This window comes from Mustela nivalis, assembly GCF_964662115.1.
Source record: "Mustela nivalis genome assembly, chromosome: 6".
Taxonomy (NCBI): domain Eukaryota; kingdom Metazoa; phylum Chordata; class Mammalia; order Carnivora; family Mustelidae; genus Mustela; species Mustela nivalis.
In genome coordinates this window covers 85,752,870-85,777,425 of record NC_139025.1, presented here as the reverse complement: position 1 = coordinate 85,777,425, position 24,556 = coordinate 85,752,870, and the positions used below count along the sequence as shown (strand labels likewise).

General features: G+C 36.8%; 1 protein-coding gene across 1 annotated transcript in view; it reads left to right on the top strand.

Annotated features, from left to right (window-relative positions):
- KNL1 (kinetochore scaffold 1) overlaps positions 1–24,556 on the top strand; it is a 76,437-nt gene that overhangs the window by 35,851 nt on the left and 16,030 nt on the right. The window contains exons 9-16 of the mRNA XM_082735533.1: positions 932–984; positions 1,815–6,881; positions 8,896–9,034; positions 9,866–9,933; positions 10,550–10,648; positions 21,104–21,219; positions 22,674–22,764; positions 23,351–23,467. Of these exons, the coding sequence (XP_082591659.1) occupies positions 932–984; positions 1,815–6,881; positions 8,896–9,034; positions 9,866–9,933; positions 10,550–10,648; positions 21,104–21,219; positions 22,674–22,764; positions 23,351–23,467 (5,750 nt within the window). The remainder of the gene's footprint in view (positions 1–931; positions 985–1,814; positions 6,882–8,895; positions 9,035–9,865; positions 9,934–10,549; positions 10,649–21,103; positions 21,220–22,673; positions 22,765–23,350; positions 23,468–24,556) is intronic.

The following is a 24,556-nucleotide window of genomic DNA, read 5'->3' as shown; positions in this document are numbered from 1 at the left end:
GAGATGCTTCAAAATCTTACTTTAACATTTCAGTCTCATGAATTGGTACTCTTTACCATGTACCTATACTATCCCGGAATAAAAATAAAGAAGTAAAGGGGTAAAAAAGTAGTCCAAACTTTCCACCTTTAAAATTCCCCCTTTAAAATCACCACATCCTAAAAATATTTCAGTCACATAGGGAATACAGTAATCACAGATCTCTCTGTCCCTAAAATGGGACAATTATAAGTTGTTGTTGTTGTTTAAGATTTATTTAGGGGCACCTGGGTGGCTCACTTTGTAAAATGTCTGACTTTGGCTTAGGTTATGATCTCAGGATCTGTGATCAAGCCCCATATCAGCCTCCATGCTCAGAAGGGACTGCTTCTCTTCCTCTGCCCCTCCCCTTGCTTGTGCGCGCGCTCTCTCTTTCTCTCTCTCAAATAAAGTCTTTTTTTAAAAAAATAAAATATTTAAGAGAGAGAGAGGACACGGGATAAAAGGGAGAGGGAGAGAAGCAGACTCCCCACAGTATGTGGAGTCCAGTGCAGGGCTTGATCACAAGACCCTGAGATTAGGACCTGAGCCAAAATCAAGAGTTGGTGATTTAACCATCTGAGCCACCCAGGTACCCCCAGGGTCAATCAGAAGTCTTAATGAAATTTAATACTTAAGTCCTTATGAAGGGGAGTCCTGGGATCAAGTCCCACATCGGGCTCCCTGCTTAGCAGGTAATCTGCTTCTCCCACTGAGTCTCTCCTCTCATGCTCTCTCTCTCTCTCATTCTGTCTTTCTCTCTCAAGTAAATAAAATCTTTAAAAAAAGATATTATTAAAATAAACTTCATAAATACTCATAAATGATGAACAATATAAGGAAAGAAAAATCAGGCTCTTGGTGATATATATTTTTTTGTTATTGACTGTAGTTTTTTCCTCTTTTTCAATAGGGATGAACACATTGCTTTGTGCTCCCATTCAGACCCAGATGCAACAGAGAGAGGTATGAGTTCAAGCACATGCCTTTTATTTTATTCTCCCTTATAGTTAACACACAAAAAATTAATAGCTGTGGCATGATTTAGGGATTACTTACTCAAGTAGACCAGCATAGATTGGAAAACTTCCTACCTTTTCAGTTAAACTAAGGACAGTTCAATCATTGCCAGTTTAAATAATAGGGAAATATATTAATTATATCCGAACTTGTCAAACTTTAATGAGCATATGCAGGATTTTCTTAAAATACGGTTTCTTTTTCAGTATATCTAGGGCAGGCCCTGAGATTCTGTACTTCTAACAATTTCCTGTTGATACTAGTGCACTAGGTCACAGACCATACTTTGAGTAGCAAGGAGTTAGACTGTCTCCTTACAAATAAAGCCACTGCATTAAGATTCAAAGAGAACCCAACTCCCAAGAGTAGAGTGTACTATAAATTAGCCTTCATGCTCTTAGCCCTTTCTAAGTCTATTTTACTTAGAATGAGAATGACCTATCTAATATAGTAATTAGAATTTTCATTATAGTTACATTTGATATTGTCAGTCTTTTTCATTTTTAGTCATTCTAGTTGGTGTATAATTGACCTTTTATTTGTTTTTTATTTGATCTTTTATTTGTTGAAAAAAACTGAAAGCATTTACAAACTTTGAAAAAAAATGTAATAACAAATTACATGCTACATACCACACCACTGTTTCAAACAAACCAGTGTATAATGAAGCCATCATTGAGGATTATTTATATAGTACTATATACAGTACATATTATAAAATACTTTTCTAAAAGGTTGCATTTGATCTGATCTCCTATATTTTGTTTTCATTATAGATTTCAATTACAGAACACAACCATGAAAGGAAACATGCAAATGACCAAACAGTCATCTTTTCGGAAGAAAACCAGATGGACCTAACAACAAGTCACACCGTAATGATTAACAAAGGCCTTTTAGATTGTACTAAAAGTGAAAAGTCCACTAAGATAGATACTACATCATTTCTGGCTAACTTAAAGCTCCATACTAAGGATTCAAGAATGAAAAAAGAATTAAATTTTTCCATGGATCAAAGCACTTCTTCAGAAAAGAAAATAAATTTTAATGACTTCATAAAAAGATTGAAAACAGGAAAATCTAATGCTTTTCCTACAGGACCTGATAAAGAAAATTTTGAGATATCTGTTCATCCCAAACAATCAAATAGGGCCTCTTCTGTACATCAAATGCATGTGTCTCTTAAGGTAGATGAAAATAGTAATAATATGACTAGAATCTTTAGAGAACAAGATGATGGGATGAATTTCACCCAGTGTCATACGGCCAATATTCAGACTTTAGTTCCCACATCCACGGAGGCCAGCTTAAGGGAATTTAAAGGTGATGATATTACAATTTATGGCAATGATTTTATGGACTTGACAACTAATTACACTATACAGAATTTACCCTCAGCAGATAATTTATCTAATATAGAAAACCAAACTCAAAATGTCATGATGGAAGTTATGACAGATTATGGAACTGAAGATCCAGGAAGGAAGACAGTCTTTAAGAATAAACCAAATGCTGCTTTTCAAGACCCTTCTTTAAACCCTAATGGTGAAATACATATTACCAAAAGTCATATTACAGGGACAGAAACTCACATAGCCACACAGACTTCTAACCAAGATGCCAGCACTTTGGCCATAATCCCAGGATCTATATGTTCCAGCTCAGCTACTCAAGATTATAAGACATTTTTCTGTCCTAGTAGTAATGATGCCATGGAACTGACCAAGTGTCTCTCAGGTATGAGAGAAGTGAAGAATTTGCTGAAGAATGATAGTAATTATTCTAAAACTTATCCCAATCCAGATGCTATCTCTCTTCTCACAGAGAAAACTATTTATTCAGGAATGGATAACATGGACTTTACCAGGAGTCATACAGTTGTGATAGATAATCAGATTTTTAAAGAAGATCACACAAATACACAGAGAACAGATACACCAATATCTGAAAAAGAAATGATGCTCCAAAATCTCATAAGCAGGTCAGAGGATGGGGAAATGAATATAAATTGTAGCTCAGTTCCTCATGTATCTAAGGAAAGATTACAGCAGAGCCTGGCAAATTCTTTGTCTATTTCATTGACTGACAAAAAGACTGAAATTTTCACAGGTGAAGATATGGATTTGACTAAAAATCACACAGCTAACTTGGGAAGTCAATCTCCTCTTATATCTTGCAATCTAATATCTGAGAATACTGGTAAATTTCACTCTCACAGCAAAAGCCCTTCAGATGAATGGAAAGAAATGAACAAAAGTCATACTGAACCATCCCAACAGCCAGACATAATATCTATAAACATTCCAACTGACACCTGGAGTAAAGAAAAAGATCAAGCTTTAAAGACTGCACCCTATCTTGGTAAAGATTCTCCTCAGTCAGATGATATTAATCAAGACATAGCAACAGGCCACAGAAATCTTGAGAAACAAATAGAACTGGGAAATAATAGAAATACAGTTTCATGTGAGGCATCTTTTTTTCCTACCACAGAGCCACTATTTTCATTAGAAGGACAGTCTACCATGAAAAATCATAATATTGCTGTTAACAGTTACACAGTGAAATCTGTATCAGGCCAGAATTCTAAACTGCCTGAGCCACTGAGGAAAAGAGTAGGCAATCCCACACCTGACTGTTCCCATAACAAGACAATTATTTGTTCAGAGGAGGAACAAAATATGGATCTAACCAAGAGTCACACTATTGTCATTGGATTTGGTCCTTCTGAATTACAAGAATTGGGTAAGACTAATTTAGAAAATACTAACTGCCAGCTGACAGCAGTAGACAGAAAGATAGCTGTAAATATTGAAAAATGTAATAAAAGTCCTACAGAAAAAACTGGAGTATTTGTTTCTAATGATAATATAGACATTTTAGAAGACAAAAGCATTAGAAAACTTGGATTTCAGAATGAAAATCAAGATGTCAAAATTTATGGAAGAAAAAGTGTTGGCAGGCAAAAAGTTAATAAGACTATTGTATTTTCAGAAGGTGATGAGAATGATATGGATATCACCAAGAGTTATACAGTGGAAATAAGTCATAAAGCTTTATTATATGAACAAGATTCCCATTTGACAGAAACTTCTAAAACTGTTTTGTATACATGTGGGCAAGATGACATGGAAGTCACTAAAAGTCACACAACTGCCTTGGAATGTAAAACTGTCTCACCAGATAAAATAACCACTAGGCCTATAGAAAAAACTGTAATGTTTATAGATAATTACAATGAACTGGAAATGACAAAGTCCCACACTGTTTTCATTGACTACCAAGCAAAGGAGAGGACTATGTTTACAGACAGACTTGACTTTGAAGTATCCAAAAGGAATAGCCTAGAAAAGCCAAAAGTGTCACCTGCTTCTACTGAGGAGAATGTTTCCTTTCCAGAGAATGGTAAAAGTGACCAATCAGCAGCAAAAGTCAATGAGCTAACACTAGCAAGGGGATGGTCTAACAATGGTCCTATAGAGAAAGCTGTAGGATTTATAGCTGGTGATAATATGGAAGTATCTAAATCAAGCTTTTGGGAAAATAATGAAGATGTACAGAAGCCCGAATTTCTGAATGAAACTATATCAGGCAAAAGCCAGAGAAGGACGAGCCTTAGACTAAAAAATAACAAGACTGCTGCATTTTCCAAAAATGATAAAAATGATATGGATATCACCCAGAGCTATACAGTAGAAATAAACAAAACTGCCCTGGAAGATAGAGAGGATTCCCATTTGGTGCATTTGGCAGGAGATTCTAAAACTGTTTTGTATACATGTGGGCAGGATGACATGGAGATGACTAGAAGTCACACAACTGCCTTAGAATGTAAAACTGTCCTACCAGTTAAAATAACTACCAGGCCGATAGAAAAAACTGTACTGTTTGTAGATAATCACAGTGATCTGGATGTCACCAAGTCCCATACTGTTTTCATTGATTGTCAAGACACAGAGAAAATTCTTCAAGAATACCCTAAATTTGGAATAACTAATGGAAAAATCTTGGATATTTCTTCTCATAATGATGGTAGCTCTGTTCAAGAAAACATTGAAAAACAAGCACTGGCGGTAGAAAACAAAATTGTTCTTTACACTAAGCAAAAGCATCATGTGATACCTTCTGTTCCTACTAATACATTGTCTGGGGGTCAAAGTGAGTTAGAAATTATCAAATTCAAAAGCACTGTGGATGAAGAGGTCATGGGGAGTGTTGTAGACCAGGCCTGCACACTGGAAAAAGCCAAAATTGAAAGCTGTCAGTTAAATAGTACAGATAGAAGAAATATGGATTTTACAAATAGTCATGCAACTGCTATGTGTGGATCCAGTGATAATTATTCCCATTTACAAAATGCTATTTCCTGTTTTGATAATTTGGAGGGGAATGCTATGTCCTTAGGTGATAAAGATGAGAAAACCAGTAATTGTCCAGTACAAAATGATCTTACTTATGTAAACAATTTAGCCAATGAATATTACTTGAAATCTAAGGGACTGCCTCTCTCGGCTTCTTGTTCTTTGTTAGAAAAGGAAAAAGTGACTGGAACCAATATCAAAGGACAGCCAGACTCTGTTAAAACAGTGCTCAAAGATCAAGATCTGAATAAGAAGCCCCCAAATTTAAGAGCTAATCAAACTTTACTACCTAGTCAAGATCTGGGGGAGATAACTAAACCTAATTCAAAACGAGTATCTTTTAAACTCCCAGAAGATCAAATGGAGGGCTTTGTTGATATGCCAGAACATAATTTAAAGATGACCTTTGTTGATGATGTTTGTGTTACTTCTCAGCCTCATCTCTCAAGCCGGCTACCTCCATTACCTCAACAAGGACAGATAATTGTGAATAAAGATGAAATGATATCAACTCATGCTGGAAATAAGAATTTAAATATTGTCATAGAAAATTCCTCTGTACCTACATGTGAAAATGAGTCCAAAATGCTCAATAATGACAAACAGTTTACTATAGCCTGTAAAAAAGAGCCGAGGAAGAATATTCAGACAGCTGAATGTAATACAGATTTTCACAGTAATTCAGACTTGCCTAAGCAAGTTATTCAAATTCATGCTAATTCTAGAGAAGCATTGGATCCTGCAATTGCATCTAATACTGCAAGTTTTAGTAGTGTCACATCTAATCTGAATAATTTTAATGGAAAACCTGAAGAATTTTTAAATTTCCAAGCTCCTCATGTACCACCTTCCCCAGAACAATTACTTGGATTAACAAATAAGGCACACAATCACATGAGTATTGTGCAAGCTACAGAAATACATAGTATTAACACAATGCCCAGCAATGTTGAAGATGATAGAGATGAAGAAAGTAAAATTTCTCATGACGGAGCTGAAACTAACTCTGTACCACTCACGACAGTTGTAAGAGATAAAGTGAGGCGATGTTCCCTGGGAATATTTTTGCCCAGACTGCCAAACAAGAGAAATTGTAGTGTCACTGGTATTAATGACCTGAAGCAGTTTCAAGCAGACACAACTGATTTAAGTCACTTAGAAGCTCAAGCAGTCTTAAGTAAGGAGTCAAGCATTGAATTTGGTGCAGCTAAACTGACCTTAAGTCCATCTCAATATATAAATGAGGAAAACCTTCCTATATATCCTGGTGAGATTAATTCCTCAGATTCTATTACCATAGAAACTGAGGAAAAGTCTTTGATTGAGACATATCAAAAAGAGGTCTTGCCATCTGAAAATAAAACAAGAGAAACCTGCAATAGCCAAAAAAGAACCTGGATACAAGAAGAGGATGATATGCAGAATGAGAAAAAAATCAGGAAAAGTGAGATTAGGTTTAGTGATACTGCGCAAGATCAGGAGGTAAGCTCTGTCTTGAACTAAGGAATGTGTTTTTAAGTTATGAATGTTGAATTTTAATTTTAGTCTTGAATGAGCAGGAATTGATTATTTCCAATTATAGAGCTAGGGAAATATCCCTGTTTAGAATGTTAAGGTATTTGACTAACAGCTAGACTTAAAAACAAATCACAAAAAATGAAATGGGAAGTAGTACAAAAATTAATGTAATTGTGCAATCTGTCATTGTGATTTTGCATTTGGAGAATCTCTCAGCAGGGTATATGTAGTTTGAAAAATTAAATTCAGTCTAAATATCTGAAGGGTAAAAAAAATCTTTTTGTTAGACAAACTGCATGAAGAAAAGCTCACCTGAATTTTCTTGGTTTATGAGGATATGTAAAAGCTGAGAGTTCATTTCTTTAGTGGTTGAGAGAATGCCTAGGTCAAACCCAGTATCTCAAGATGAAGAAGTGAGAATTTGAATTTATGAGAAGAGGTTATAGATTGTTTCAGAGTTTGAGGGAACATTCATTTAGATAACTTAGAATAAAACCTGTCATTCGAACTCAGTTTTATAGATGGAGAAATGAAGATTAGAAAGTATCAGAAGGCGGCACCTGGGTGGCTCAGTTAAGTGGCTGCCTTCAGCTCAGGTCATGATCCCAGGATCAAGCCCCATGTCAAGGCTCCCTGCTGAGCAGGAAGTCTGCTTCTCCCTCTCCCTCTGCCTCTCCCTACTGCTTATACCCTCTCTCTCAAAAATAAATAAATAATTTTTTTTTAAAGTGTCAGAAGTTCATAGAAAACAAAATTTAATATTTGAGTAAGCTTAGAAAAATATTTCATTAGTTCTGTTTAATGAGGTCCTGAGGAAATGGTTCCTCTGTGAAGCTTTGAGAATGTAGTATCAGTGATAGAAAATTTATAACTGAATGGATTATATGAAAATTAGTATTATTTTGTTCAGTAGATATTGAGTATCTCCTGTGTCCTAAGTACTGTTTAGGTGCTTGGACTACATCAGCAGGAATTTAGAGGAAAAAAATCTGTTTTCATGGAGATTACATTCTAACATTTAGACAAAGGTTATATTGTCCTCAAAAACATATGTAAGTAGGTAGATGAAAATGGCATTTAAGGCTGTAAAGTCAAATGGTTAAAATGATAAAAGCAGGACCACATCACTTATTTGACATCAGCCAAAAGAGTCTTAGTCACCTGGGGAAAAAGTCTAAAACCTGGAAATAAGTTTCTTTGTTGCTGTAGCCAGAGTCACTATGAATAGCCAATATTCTATGCTGGTTTATTTCAATGTGGTAGTCCTGACTCTAGTGACCAGTAGTTGAATAATGGAATAGGTCAACGTTTGGCAACTCATAGGATCTGGCTTTAACTTAGACACATCTGAGAAACAATTTGCTTATACAGTATAATGTACAAGCTGATTTCTATATATTTCTATAGATTCTTTTTTTAATTAATTAATTATTTATTTATTTTATTTTTTATTTGACAGAGAGAGATCACAAATAGGCAGAGAGGCAGGCAGAAAGAGAGAGAGAGAGGAGGAAGCAGGCTCCCCGCTGAGCAGAGAGCCCGATACTGGACTTGATCCCAGGACCCTGAGATCATGACCTGAGCCGAAGGCAGAGGCTTAACCCATTGAGCTACCCAGGCACCCTATTTCTATAGATTCTTAAATAAAATTACTTTGAACTCTAGGGGCACCTTTTAGCTCAGTCAGAGGAGTATGTGACTCTTGATCTCAGGGTTGTGAATTTGAGCCCCATGTTAGGTGTAGAGATTACTAAGAAAAATAAACTTTAAAAAAATTAAAATAAAATTACTTTGAACTCTAAAAGCCTGATAAATTGCTTATTACTTATTACAATTTGTTACTAATATATTTCATATGATTGTAGATAAATTTTATGAAGTAGTCCTTGTTAGTGTTCAACAAACAATTATTATGTATTATAAGTGTATTATAAGTCATAACTTCGGGCTGATGATGTTCCTTAACTGATAATTTCAGGTTTTTGATCACCATTCTGAAGGGGATATAGATAAAAATGCTAACAGTGTTTTGATAAAAAGCCTGAACAGGACACCATCTAGTTGCAGCAGTTCTCTTGATTCAATCAAGGCCGATGGGACCTCTCTCGACTTCAGCAGTAAGATCTTCATGAAGACTAAATAATAGAAGTCATCTGCTTACTTGACAATAATAAATGTATTTCAGTTCAGAAGATATTTGAAATTTATTTAAGCTTTTTGGGAGTTATACATAGTTGATGAGTAAAATAATTTTAGTTTATATTTAATGTTTAATTATTTTAATAAGTTGAGAAGTGATAGACCACGAAGGGTAATTGTCTTAAGAAGTTTATAATTAGGGGTGCGTGGGTGGCTCAGTTGGTGAAGCATCTGCCTTCAGCTCGGGTCATGATGCTGGGATCCTGGGATTGAGTCCTGCATTGGTCTCCCTGCTTGGCTGAGAGCCTACTTCTCCCTCTGCCTGCCACTTCTGCTTGTACTCTTTCTCTCTCACTCTCTGTCAAATAAATAAACAAAATCTTTTTTTTTTTTTTTAAGATTTTATTTATTTATTTGACAGAGAGAGATCACAAGTAGATGGAAAGGCAGGCAGAGAGAGAGAGAGAGAGAGAGAGAGAAGCAGGCCCCCTGCCAAGCAGAGAGCCCGATACGGGACTCGATCCCAGGACCCTGAGATCATGACCTGAGCCGAAGGCAGCGGCTTAACCCACTGAGCCACCCAGGCGCCCCTAAACAAAATCTTTTTAAACAAGCTTATAATTAGTGGAAAAATATTGGATGGGATCTTAAAACAATAGTATACTCGCCCTATAAATGACTCTTCCCAAAAAGATCCTAGTCGATAACTTTAAGAGCATGAACCACACATAAATCTGAATGATAATTAAAATTAAGCTTACACTTTAATTTTAATTTTGACTTATTACCTGAATTTGCTTTACTTCTAGCACAGCACAATAGTCAAATGGAATCACAGTTTCTCAGAGACACTATTTGTGAAGAGAGCTTGAAGGAGGTATGTTAAACTATTTCTCATTTCTAATGCAACTATAGTCCCTGTTTTGTTTTCCAATTTTTTGTTGTTTGTTTGTTTTCAATTTTTAAATTTTTTTTAAATTATGAAATATTTGGGGCGCCTGGGTGGCTCAGTGGGTTGAGCCTCTGCCTTTAGCTTGGGTCATGATCTCAGGGTCCTGGGATCGAGCCCTGCATCGGGCTCTCTGCTCAGTGGGGAGCCTGCTTACCCCCTCTGTCTCTGACTGCCTCTGCGAGTACTTGTGATCTCTGTCTGTCAAATAAATAAATAAAATCTTTTTTAAAAATTTAAAAAATTAAGAAATATTCAACTATACAGAAAATTAGCTTTTTTGTTAAGGACCCAGCATGGTGATTGATTATAGGGAGTAGAAATCATAATTAGAAGACCTGTGTTTTGTTGTTTGTTCCCAATTCTGTTGTCACTGAGTACCTTAAGAAATAATACTAAATAAAATCTGTTCATGTATAGCTTAGAAATATTTGGATATTTCCACTAACGTATGCAAAATACTATACACTAGAAGCAAAATGGGCTGGTTATAATCAAAATGACCTCACCTTGACTATTGTGCAAACTTTTTTTCTTTCCTCAGAAACTGAAAGATGGAAAAATTACACTAAAGGAGTTCTTTATACTTCTTCAGGTCCACATTTTGATACAGAAACCTCGACAGAGCAATCTCCCAGCCAAAGTAAGCGCAGTTTCTTGGCAAAATAGTTATCTCAGTTAAGATGTATTATACTTGTTTATTAAAGTACATCAAAACAAGTGTTTATTAAAAAAATAGAAAAATTATCTAAGGAAGCATATTTTCTTGCAGGAAGTTTTTCTATAGTAAGTGCATTGTGGTTAGCATAAAAATTGTTTTTGGGGGGAACACCTGGATGGTTCATTCAACTCTAACACCTGACTCTTGATCTCAGCTCAGGTCTTAATCTCAGGGTTATGAGTTCAAGCCTTGTGTTGGGAATCCAGCATAGAGCTTTCTTAAAAACAAAGAAATTAGAGGTTTTTTTGCTAATATAGAATTTTATAAGGTAAAATTTTATTTTTTTTCTCATTCCTTGCCATGTATTTTGTCTTTGATACTTTCTCCTGAACATATGCTTTTTCCCCACTATATAAAAATCCAAATACAGCAGAAGGTTTTAATAAACATTTTTCAAAATCAAAACTATGTGAGGCTATATAATATTTGAATTGTACAATCAACAAATTCATTTAAAAGATTAGTAGAAAAATTTGTGTCAGTTAATAGGGATTATGTTTTTCTCTTAAGTCTGTCAAACATTTACAAAAATTAATTATGCCCTTGACCACAAAGAAAACATTAACAAGTAGAAAAAAATGGAAATTTTAAGGACAACATCATCTGATCTTAATCCAATAAAATTAGAATGAATAAAAGGACTATAACATTCTTAACTTATTGGAATTTAAGAAATACACTTATAGATAACTCTGAGATCAGAGACGAAATCAAGACTGTTAAATCAAAGTAAAGGAGAATATTTAATACCAAACATATGGGACACACAGCAAAAATTATACTTAGCAGGAAATTTAAAACCTTAGATAACGTTGTTATTATAGAAGAGAATATAAAAATAAAGGAGTTTTTAATACTCACTTTAAGAAATTAGAAAAATGAATAATAAAATAAAACCCATTAAAAAAGCAAGAAGGCAGGGGGCACCTGGGTGGCTCAGTGGGTTAAGCCTCTGCCTTCAGTTTCAGGTCATGGTCTCAGGGTCCTGAGATCAAACCCCACATGGGGGAGGGGTGGTCTCTGCTCAGGAGGGAGCCTGCTTCCCCCCTTCTCTCTGCCTGCCTGTTTGCCTACTTGTGATCTCTCTCCCTCTGTTAAATAAATAAATAAAATCTTTAAAAAAAAAAAAAAAAAGAAGGCAGAATTAATACAAATAAATGGTAAAGCTAATGAAACAGGAAACAAAATTAGTAGAAAGAACAGCAAATTCCAAAAGCTGGTACTTTGAAAAGACAATAAAATAAGAAAACCCTTAAAGAGCATAATTAAGAAAACAGAGAAGGCTAAAATATAGATGGTTAGGAAAGAAGACATGTCCACAGAGTAAAAGAATTTTTTTAATTCATCAACTCTGACAACAAATTTTAAGACCTAGATGATTTTTTAGCAAAATATAAATTACCAAAGTTAACCTAAAAACTGGAAAACTTTTATTATCATTGAAAATTTTATTTTATAATTTACCTTAAAATAATCACTAGATCCAAATGAGTTCTAGCTAACTTTTATTTTTTTAATTTTTTATTTTTTTAAACTTTTATTTATTTATTTGACACAGAGAGATCACAAGTAGGCAGAGAGGCAGGCAGAGAGAGGGGAAGGGAAGCAGGCCCCCTGCTGAGCAGAGAGCCCAATGTGGGACTCGATCCCAGGACCCTGAGATCATGACCTGAGCCGAAGGCAGCGGCTTAACCCACTGAGCCACCCACGAGCCCCTCTAGCTAACTTTTAAAGAATGGACCTATACAACAGCACCTGGCTGGTTCAGTCAGTAGAGCACGTGACTCTCGGTCTCAGGGTTGTGAGTTTAAGCCCCACATGAGGCATAGAGCTTATTATAAAAAAAAAGTTAAAGGAAATAAAAAGGGGGAGGGAAGAGGGAGAAAATAAACAAGGAAGAAAGGAAGGATGGATGGACCCACACAAATATGGGCATTTGGTTTATGATAAAGATGCCACCGCAGAAAGTGGTCTTTTCTGTAAATGGTGTTGCATCAGTTGGTTATCCATAGGAAAAAATGAGCTTTGTCCCGTAGTTCACACTATACACAAAAATTAAGTCTATGTAACACCAAAAACACAAGTGACAAAAATTGGTGTTCATCAAAGAAACTTCTGTGTTACACGGGGGTACCTGAGTGGATCAGTAAGTTGGGCTTCTGACTCTTGACTTCATGATCTTTCAGGGTTATGAGATCAAGCCTCATGTCAGGCTTGCACTGGGCATGGAGGCTGCTTAAGTTTCTCTACCCATCTCCTCCATTTGCTCCTGCTGTCTCTCTCTCTCTCTAAAGAAAAATAAACAAAATACTTCTGTGGTACAAATGATACCATCAAGAGAGTGAAAAGACAACCAACAGAATGGGAAGAAGCATTGGCAAATTGTACCCAGAATATATCAAGAACCTTTCAACTCAGTAATAAAAAGACAACTCAATTTAAAAAATAGTCAAAGGATGTGAATGAACATTTCTCTGAAGAACACATACAAATGACAATAAGTGTGGAAAAAAAACGTTTTCAGCATCCTTAGTCATTAAGGAAATGCAAGTTAAAACGACAATGAGGGGTTCCTGGGAGGCTCAGTCAGTTGAGCATCTGACTCTTGGTTTTGGTTCAGGTCATAAACTCAGGATCCTGAGATTAAGCCCTAGGTGGAGCTCCAAATCAGGCTCCATGCTCAGCAGGGAGTCTGCTTGAGATTCTTTCATAGTGCCTCTCCCTTTGCCCCTCTCCTGCTCACATGCACTCTCTCTGTTTCTCTCACTCTAAAATAAATAAACAAATCTTTCAAAATAAATATATAAATAAAACTATAATGAGTTACTACTGTACACCCACTATACCCACTATAATGGCTATAATCCAAAAGAAAATAAAAAGTGTTGGCAAGTATATAGAGAAATTAGAATTTTCATACATTGCTGGTGGCAGTGGCACAGCTACTTTGGAAAACAGTTTGGCAAAAAGTTAGACATAGGGGTGCCTTGGTGGCTCAGTGGGTTAAAGCCTCTGCCTTTGACTCAGGTCATAATCCCAGGGTCCTGGGATCCAGCCCCGCATCAGGCTCTCTGCTCAGCAGGGACCCTGCTTCCCTTCCTCTCTCTGCCTGTCTCTCTGCCTACTTGTGATCTCCATCTGTCAAATAAATAAATAAAATCTTAAAAAAAAAAAAGTTAGACATAGAACTATTATAAGATTCAGCAAATTCTTCTTCTAAATATATTCCCAAGAGAACTGAATATATGCATCCACACAAAAGTTGTACATGACTACTATTCATAATAGCCCAAAAGTGAACTCTGGTTAGTGGTTACTTGGGGCCAGGATAAGGGTGGAAGAGAAGGGAGAGTGACAGTTAATGGGTACAGGCTTTTTTTTTTTTTTAAGATTTTGTTTCTTTACTTGACAGACAGAAATCACAAGTAGGCAGAGAGGCAGGCAGAGTTGAGTGGGGAGGCAGACTCCCTGCTGAGCAGAGAGCCCAATGTGGAGCTGGGCCTGGGATCATGATCTGAGGACCCTGGGATCATGATCTGAGACTAAGGCAGAGGCTTAACCCACTGAGCCACCCAGGTGCCACAGGTACAGACTTTTTTATAGGGGGATGAAAATGCTCTAAATTATATTTTGATGGTTGCATAACCCTGTGAATATAACTTTAAAAATTATCTAATTATATACTTAAGTGGATGAATTATGATGTGTGAATTAAATTTTAATAAAGCTATTAGAGCCTGGGTGACTCAGTTGTTAAGTGCCTGCCTTTGGCTCGGGTCATAATCCCAGGGTCCTGTGATCTAGCCCCGCATGGGGCTTCCTGCTCAGCAGGAATCCTGCTTCTCCCTCTCCCACTCCCCCTGCTTATATTCCCTCTCTTGCTGTTTCTCTCTGTCAAATAAATAAATAAAATCTTCAAAAAAAAATTAAAACTATTTAGAGGTGCCTGGGTGGCTCAGTCAATTAAGCACGTGATTTCGGCTCAGGTCATGATTCTGGGGTCCTGGGGTCTAGCTCTGCATTGGGCTTCCTGCTCAACAGTCTGCTTCTCCCTCTCCCACACCTCTGTTCGTGCATTCCTCTCTCTTTCTTTCTCATAAATAAATAAATAAATAAAACTTTTAAGAGACAGCTATGTAGAAATAAATCAATTCCAGTATTGTATATCTAAATGTGAAGTATAAGGTCACGTGGGTGGCTCAGTAGGTTAAAGCTTCGGCCGTCAGCTCAGGTTATGATCCCGGGGTCGTGGGATTGAGCCCCATATCAGGCTCTCTGCTCAGCGGGGAGCCTGCTTTACCCTCTCTCTCTGCCTGCCTCTCTGCCTACTTGTGATCTCTGTCAAATAAATGAATAAAATCTTAAAAAAAAAATAAATGTGAAGTATAGGGGTGCCTAGATGAGTGAGTTGGTTAAGCATCTGATTTCTGCTTAGGTCATGATCTTAGGATCTGAAGATTGAGCTCTGTGTCATGCTCCCCACTCAGCGGGGAGTCTGCTTGTCCCTCTCCATCTGCTTTTCCCCCTGCTTGTGCTTAATTTCTTCCTCTCTCTCTCAAATAAATAAAATAATTTAAATAAATACATAAATATGTAAATACATAAATAAAAACAAATAAATATGAAGTATAAATCAAAGATGGAAACGGAAAAATGAACACACATCTTTTGGGTCCCCAACCTCATTCTACCCTTCTCATTAGCATCATCTTGCTTTAGCTGTAGATAGAAAGTAGAAATCTGTCTAGGTATGGATCCAGAGGCTGCATCCTTAGAAAAGCAGAAAAACCCAGGGGACTGGGAGAAAACAGAGGGGAAAGATAAGAGCAAAGAGGATGGTGACAGGGTAAAGAGGGAGAGAATACCTCAGGAGCTAACTGAATCTTCCTGTTTCCTCTCAGGCCTTGCAGAGGTCAGGAAGGTTAAGGAAATAGATCTGGGAACAAACCCATCAAGATAGAGAATTTATGCTATCCCAGAAAAGAAATTTTAAAATCTTAAAGTAGGGAAAGGACAAAGAGATAGACTATATATGAACCATGGAAAATGAAGTTTATAACTAGGGGCATCTGATACAGGACTTAGGTAACTGTGAGTCTCTTAGGAACTGGGGAGAATGTTCTTTTTATTCTTTTTTAAAGTAAGCTCTATACCCTGTGTGGGGCTTGACCTTGTGATCCTGAGATCAAGAGTCATATGCCTATGGTGCCTGGCTGCCTAGTTGGTAGAACATCCAACCCTGAATCTTGGGGTCATGACTTCGAGCCTGATGTTGGGTGTAGAGATTACATTAAAAAAAAAAAAGTCTCGGGGCGCCTGGGTGGCTCAGTGGGTTAAGCCGCTGCCTTCGGCTCAGGTCATGATCTCAGGGTCCTGGGATCGAGTCCCACATCGGGCTCTCTGCTCAGCAGGGAGCCTGCTTCCCTCTCTCTCTCTCTGCCTGCCTCTCCATCTACTTGTGATTTCTCTCTGTCAAATAAATAAATAAATGAAATCTTTAAAAAAAAAAAAAAAAGTCTCATGCTTTACCAGCTGAGCCAACCAGGTACTCCTGGGGAGAGTATTCTTGAGGCAAATGGGGAATTATGTGCTACCCCTTATAGACACATGTACAGCACTCATATGTGTTTGCAGTTACAGAAACTCAGCAGGTATCACCAGCAAATAGTGCTATTGTAGTGCCCCACAACCCTCAGCATGCCCATGGAGTGCCTCAGGCAGAAGTACCAAAATAACACCCTTTCCCTTCTCAGTGAGGTTGAAGAACTGCAGGTAATCCTTCCAGGCCTGAAATACCAGGGGTTGATTGTGCATAAATTGGGTACATAATCAAAATAGATAAATGAAGGGAGGAGGGTGGCTTGTGTACATGATCCTGGGCTCAAGATGCAGCAAATTAACCTAGCTATTGCATACAGCATAGGTGAATACAGCCAATATGTACCCACAGTGCATTAGCCTGATATCCATTGACACTTGAATTCCTGATGAATCTCTGGGAGTGTGGTCCTGTGTTTCACTGGTGGTTATGGAGGTCCAAGAGGAAACCTACCCTTTTTCAACTCAAAAATTATCAGCTGTTGTTTTATCTCTACATATCCCTACTCCCCACCTGTTGTTTTAAAACAAATTCCAGGTATCATCAATTTAACATATTTCAGTATGTATTCCTGAAAAGATGAGGACTCATTTAAAAAATAAATACACATATAATAATCATACCTTAAAAGGACTATTCAGTCAGTATTTATATTTCCCTGATTGTTTTTTCGTTTTATTTTTAAAGAGAGAGTGTGTGAGCAGGGATGGGGGGTTGAAGGGGAAAGTGAAGCAGGCTCCAAGCAGAGCCTAATGCAGGCCCCAACTCATGACCCTGAGTTCACAATCTGAGCCGCGACCTGAGCCGAAACCAACTGTCGGATGCTTACCTGTCTGCACCACCCAGGCACCCCAAGGGAGACAGAGTATCTTAAGCAGGCTCCACGGCCAGCACAAAGTTTCACTTGGGGCTTGATCTCACAACCCCGAGATCATTACCTAAGCTGAAATTAAGAGTTGGACACTGACTGAGCCATCCAGGTACCCTCTCCCTGGTTTTCTTAAGCATTATTTTCCCGTTTACTACATTGAGTTTACTAAATGAGGTTGAAATATTATAATTAGTAGGTATCTCTAAATAATCTTCTAAATAGGGACGCCTGGGTGGCTCAGTTGGTTAAGCAGCTGCCTTCGGCTCAGGTCATGATCCCAGTGTCCTGGGATCGAGTCCCACATCGGGCTCCTTGCTTGGCAGGGAGCCTGCTTCTCCCTCTGCTTCTGCCTCTGCCTGCCTCTCTGTCTGCCTATGCTCGCTCGCTCTCTCTCCCTCTATCCCTGACAAATAAATAAATAAAATCTTAAAAAACTTTAAAAAAAAATAATAATCTTCTAAATAGTATTGTCCCCTTTCATTTCTCTCTCCTTTTTTTTCTTTTTGATGAAGAAACCAGGTTTTTTCGTGGGGTATACCAGAGTGTGTATTTTACCAATTATGCACACTCAAGTGTTTTTTTAACCTGTTCTCTGTCTCCTGTATTTGTAAGTTGGCAGAGGCTTTATCAGATTCACTTTTTTCCCCCTCCAAGTTCACCTTATAGTCGTACTTCCATCAGGAAATAATGTCTGGTTATGATGCATAGGCAGCCATTAAATCATTATCTAGATCTAGTAATTCATTAGGAGTTGTAAAGTAGTAGTTGTAAACTAATGCTACCATTTATTGTCCAGATACTTCTATAAAAAGAAATGTTTCTTTGTCAATCATCTGGCTCCTATATGAAAGCATTTAGCCATTTTCCCAAGGATGCCTGATTTCTTTGAGTAAGAAAACTGTGTTTAAAAAGCAGTCTGGGGTGCCTGGGTGGCTCAGTGGGTTAAGCCGCTGCCTTCGGCTCAGGTCATGATCTCAGCGTCCTGGGATCGAGTCCCGCATGGGGCTCGCTGCTCAGCAGGGAGCCTGCTTCCTCCTCTCTTTCTGTCTGCCTCTCTGCCTACTTGTGATCTCTCTCTATCAAATAAATAAATAAAATCTTTAAAAAAAAAAAAAATAAAAAATAAAAAGCACAGTCTGGTGCTCGCTTCGGCAGCACATATACTAAAATTGGAACGATACAGAGAAGATTAGCATGGCCCCTGCGCAAGGATGACACGCAAATTCGTAAAAAGCACAGTCTGGGTTCTAGTGTTGCCTTTTCTTTTTGAGCCAGTGCATAGAGCTTTGATTTTTATTTATAAGTCTAGCCTTAAAAATGCCTTTAAGAAAGAGAGTCAACTTCAGTTATAATTACTTTTAGCACTTTTTTATACTTTCTTAGCACATCTTCTAGAAGATGTGTTAGGAATAGAGGAAGGAGATTAAAACCTCATTCAGTTACATCCTTTTAATTTATCAAATAAAAGTAGAGAGTGAGAAAAAACTAACATTTGTTAGATTATTTTATGAGGCCCTGGCTTGAGTAACCTTTAAAAACAAACAAAACCTTTTACTATACTCTTAGGAGATGGATCAATATTGTGCCCAATTTATAAATGAAGAGACCAAATCTTAAAGTGGTAGAATTACTTATTCTGTACCATACTGCCTATGAATAATGGGCAGTTGTGGGATTTTGTTTGTTTTGGCTTTTTATATGTAATATGATGTAAAGAATTGACTTGGATTTCTAGTACTGCATAAAGGACATCAAAAAGTCATTGGATTATAACATATCAGATAAAGGGCCAATATCCAAAATCTATAAAGAACTTATCAAACTCAACACCCAAAAAAGAAAAAATACCATCAAGAAATGGGCAGGGGACACCTAGGTGACTCATTGGCTTAAAGCCTCTGCCTTTGGCTCAGGTCATGATCCCAGGGTCCTGGGATCAAGCCCCACATCATCTGGCTCTCTGCTCAGCGGGGAGCCTGCTTCCTCCTCTCTCTCTGCCTGCCTCTCTGCCTACTTGTGATCTCTGTCAAATAAATAAATAAAATCTTAAAAAAAAAAAATAAATGGGCAGAAGACATAAACAGACATTTCTGCAAAGAAGATATCCAAATGGCCAACAGACACATGAAAAAGTGCTCAACACCACTCAGCAACAGGGAAATACAAATCAAAACCACAGTGAGATACCACCTCACATCAGTCAGAATGGCTAAAATTAACAAGTCAGGAAACAACAGATGTTGGTGAGGGTGCAGAGGAAGGGGAACCCTCCTACACTATACTGAGGAAACAGTATAGACTTTCCTCAAAAAGTTGAAAATAGAGCTACCCTATGACCCAGCGACTACACTATTGGGGTACTTAACTCCAAAGATACAAATGTAGTGATCCGGGGCGCCTGGGTGGCTCAGTGGGTTAAAGCCGCTGCATTCAGCTCAGGTCATGATCCTGTGGTCCTGGGATCGAGCCCCGCATCAGGCTCTCTGCTCAGCAGGGAGCCTGCTTCCTCCTCTCTCTCTCTCTGCCTGCCTCTCTGCCTACTTGTGATCTCTGTCAAATAAATAAATAAATAAATAAAATCTTAAAAAAAAAAAAAAAAAAATGTAGTGATCCAAAGAGGCACGTGCACCCCATTGTTTATAGCAGCAATGTCCACAATAGCCAATCTATGGAAAGAGCCTAGATATCCAACGGCAGATGAATGGATGAAGAAAATGTGGTGTGCATATATATATATATATATAACGGAATATTATGTACCCATCAGAAATTGAAATCTTGCCATTTGCAATGATGTGGCTAGAACTAGAGGGTATTATGCTAAGCCAAATAAGTCAGTCAGAGAAAGATAATTATCATATGATCTTGCCGATATGTGGAATTTGAGAACAAGGCTGAGGATCATGGGAGAAGAGAGGAAAGAAGGAAATAGGATAAAGCCAGAGAGGGAGACAAACCATGTAAGACTGGTGATTCACAGACATGTACCCCTGAAACAAATAATATATTATATGTTAATTTAAAAAAATAAGTTATGTTATGTTAACATATAAAAATATGTTAATTTTAAAAAGTCATTGGATTTGGGGCACCTGGCTGGCTCATTCAGAAGAGCATGTGACTTGATCTTGGGGTTATAAGTTTGAACCCCATGTTGGGTGTAGAGATTACTTAAATTATTTTTTTAAAAATCATTGGATTAGATCTATAAAACATTTTTTAAAATAACCAAATTTTGGGCGCCTGGGTGGCTCAGTGGGTTAAAGCCTCTGCCTTCAGCTCAGGTCATGATCTCAGGGTCCTGGGATCGAGTCCCGCATCGGGCTCTCTGCTCAGCAGGGAGCCTGCTTCCTCCTCTCTCTCTCTGCCTGCATCTCTGCCTATTGCGATCTCTGTCTGTCAAATAAATAAATAAAATCTTTAAAAATATATAAAATAAAAAATAAAATAACCAAAATTTTACTACCTTATTTTACATATGCCAGAATAATTGGAATTCAATGATAGAAGATAAGATAGAAGTAAAGATCAGGACTAGAGAATGAGAGTAGAAAAGAATAATCTAGGAAACTGGTATCTTTTTTCAGTCTTTTAATGAAAGGGTTCCTGATAAGTGTGAATTTTTAGGTATTGATTTTCTTAAAACCACACAAGCCATTTTCAAATCACTATTCAAACACATGTGAGGGGAACATCCATTAAACATCTGTAGGAAATAGACTTTGATGTCAGAGACTTGTATTCACATTCCAACTAATAGGTTACTGGGTGTATCAATTTCATAGGGTAATCAAATTTTTCTTCATAGAACTTTAAAATAAGCCCACTGAAACTTGAAACAGTTCTTAAATATGGTTTTGTCTCCAAACTACCAGTTTTGAGGGACTGATTTTCTTTTTTTTTCCAGTTTACTGTAAACACACCACCTACTCCAGAAGACCTGATGTTAAGTCAGTATGTTTACCGACCCAAGATACAGATTTATAGAGAAGATTGTGAGGCTCTTCAGCAGAAGATTGAAGAGTATGAAAGTTTTTGTGTGTGTGTTTTGTTGGATGGGTGGATAATCTGTGTGGTAAGGTTTTAATTAGGCATTGATATAGGAAAAAGTTCATAGCATTAACTGGCAGTGTCATACGGAATGTGGAAAAGAATTAGGCTCGTAGGCAGACAGATTGAAGCTCAATCCTGTTTACAGTACTTGCTATGTAACTTTATGTAAGATATTTAACCCTTCATTTCAACATCCATAAATTAGGAATAATAATACCTACTCAGTAGGTAGAAATGAGCAGTAGCATTAGTGTATATAAAATATTTTCACACCATTTGTAGCAGAAAGTGTGTCCTCAGTAAATAGTTAAAAGGTTATGATATCATGAATTAGTTGCAAAAGAACATCGTCAAAAGTAGATAATAGGAATTTATAAATTTTAGATAATAGGAATTTATAAATTGTGTCTGAAATCAAGATTATCTTCGGGTTTATAGTTTTATCACAATTTGTCCTTGATTTGCAGGTCAGAAAGTACATGATATTACACAGATTATTGCTCAGTGCTTTGGTATATGTAGATCCAGCATACTAATTTACAGATTAGGTATATCTAAATTCCCTCAGGTAAATTAGACTTGCAACCCAAAATATATTTTATATCATGCTTATCTAGAACTATTCAACTAAATTTAAACCAGCCTAACAAACAGAAAAGAAATAAAATAATTTTTAAAGAACTATTTAGTTTTTAAACTAAAAACTTAAGATGCTATTAAATTATAATACTGCAGATTTGCCTGATTCTGATTCATTCAACAACTATATATTGAACACCCACTCTGTGCTAGGCACTATACTAAGTACTAGGGTTCATCACTGAATAGGACAGTAAAATTTTTTTTCTTCATGTTGTTTGAAAGAGTTAAGTGTCTAAAAATTTGTCTTAGAATGTTTCATTTTGAATAAAATAAGATCTTACACACAATGCACAGTCTGTTTAGATGTGGTCTGCTGTTTGATTTTATATTTATGTTCTTGTATATAATATATTCCAACACTGATAGAAATTTATTTCTCATTAATAAGAGACTAATATATAATTTTGCTATGTTTACAAATGCTATTGTATAAAGGTGAGATAAGACTGGGAACTGACTTGGGAACTTTTACTTAAAGTAATAGCTACAAGTTCACAATTATCCATTGATAGGCCCTAAGGATTCTTTAAAAGCAACATGTTTTCATATTGGAACAAGTTGACTGAGATTGTAAGGGAAGTTTTTCTGATTTATAACATTCATGAACTGTTCTACAAGTGTTGAAATAATCAGGCTGACCACTGTTCTTGAGTTAATTTCCCCCTTTTTTAATATAGAAAAGGACTAGGAAGGATTAAGTTAAGTATGCCTGTAAATCTGAGTTGATTCATTCAAGTTGACTTCTGATCCCTGTGCTAATTATTAACTTTTCTATATTTTAGATTAAAGCTTTCTGCATTGAACCAGGATAAACTGTTGACTGATGTAAATAGGAACCTGTGGGAAAAAATGAGACACTGCTCTGATGAGGAGGTATTTTTAACTCATTTTCTGAATAGGAATCAGTATAGACATTTTGATCCTGTTCATTGTGAAAGAAGTAACTGTTACTTGATAATTAGTGACAAGTTCTTTAACTTTTCAGGTATGATATGTTAGTGAGGTTTTTATTTAATTACATGAGTAATTTTTAAAATACATAATCTTTTTTCAAACCAAAATGTCCAATTAAATATATGAAATATGTTTAAAGTTCATTTAGAATTTCCTCCTACTTGTATCACCTAGATTTAGATGAGGAAAAGATTTACTTTAAGTGGTTAAATAGGACCTCATTTATATTGCTCTAATATATTAAGAGTTTTATTAATTTAGGGCTTGACATTTTCTAATTTGTACTATGAAAAGTGATTTAAAAACAAGAATTAAAATTAAAATCTTTGGGTTTGTTTTTAAATTACTAAATGTTATTAAGTTTGCAAATGAGATGTGCCCTGTCTTAGGAATCTGTCTAGGATAGGCAGAATAGCCCACAGCAGCTGAACCAGCCTTCCCAGACCAATTGTCTTTCTTAACTCATTTGTTTTAGTACACCTTAACCTTTGATTTTCCCTTGCAGCTGAAAGCCTTTGGAATTTACCTGAACAAAATAAAATCACGTTTTACCAAGATGACTAAAGTCTTCACTCATCAAGGAAAAGTGACTCTCTACAGCAAGCTGGTACAGTCAGTTCAGGTAACTTGAAACAGTTAACAGCATAGAAAGACAGACGTATTAAAGTTACTTTATAGTGATTGTAGAATACGAAGAATGTTTCCTAAGGAACATGGTTCATAAAGACGTAGGTTTCAATTTATCAAAAGTGGGAAATCTGGCATCTTGAGTAATTCTAGAATATATTTACTAATATGGACCTGTGTCTCGTCTCAAATTTGCTATCTATTATACATGTTGAAATAAAACAGTATAGGATTCTGCTCTTCCATTGCTAAGGACTATACTGTAGTATTATCTACCTCATAGTCCAGACCCAACTGTGCATGTTTATTTTTATTTATTTATGTTTTTAAGTAATCTTTACACACAATGTGGGGCTCAAACAACCCCAAGATCAAGAGTCACACGCTCTACCAACTAAGGCAGCCAAGTGACCCTTTGTGTGCATGTTTAAAGTCGCATTTCCCAAAATGAGTGTATTCTGCATTAAAAAAAACTCTCTTTCCATTGGCAAATAATTCTGAGAAACATTATCTGCCATATTCTCCTTTGGAGAATTGTAATAGGTAGCATAATAAAGTCTAAAGTCAGAAATTGGGCGCCTGGGTGGCTCAGTGGGTTAAAGCCTCTGCCTTCAGCTCGGGTCATGATCCCAAAGTCCTGGGATCGAGCCTCACATTGGGCTCTCTGCTCGCCGGGAGCCTACTTCCTCCTTTCTCTCCACCTGCCTCTCCGCCTACTTGAGATCACTCTCTCTGTCAAATAAATAAATAAAATCTTTAAAAAATAAATAAAGTCAGAAATACTTTTTTTAAGTCTAAAAGGAACAAAACATGCTATAATTCTATTTAGTTATTTGACCATAGAACATTTTTTTAGGAATTCTTTTTTCAGCGGCACATGGGTGGCTCATTCGGTTAAATGTCTGCTTTCAGCTCAGGTTCTAATCCCGAGGTTCTAGGTTTAAGCACCTGTCAGGCTCCCTGCTCAGCAGGGAACCTCCTTCTCCCTCTCCTTCTGCCACACTCTATCTCTCAAACAAATAAATATGATTTTTAAAAAAGAATTCTTTTGGGGGAGCACCTGGGTGGCTCAGTTGGTTAAGTG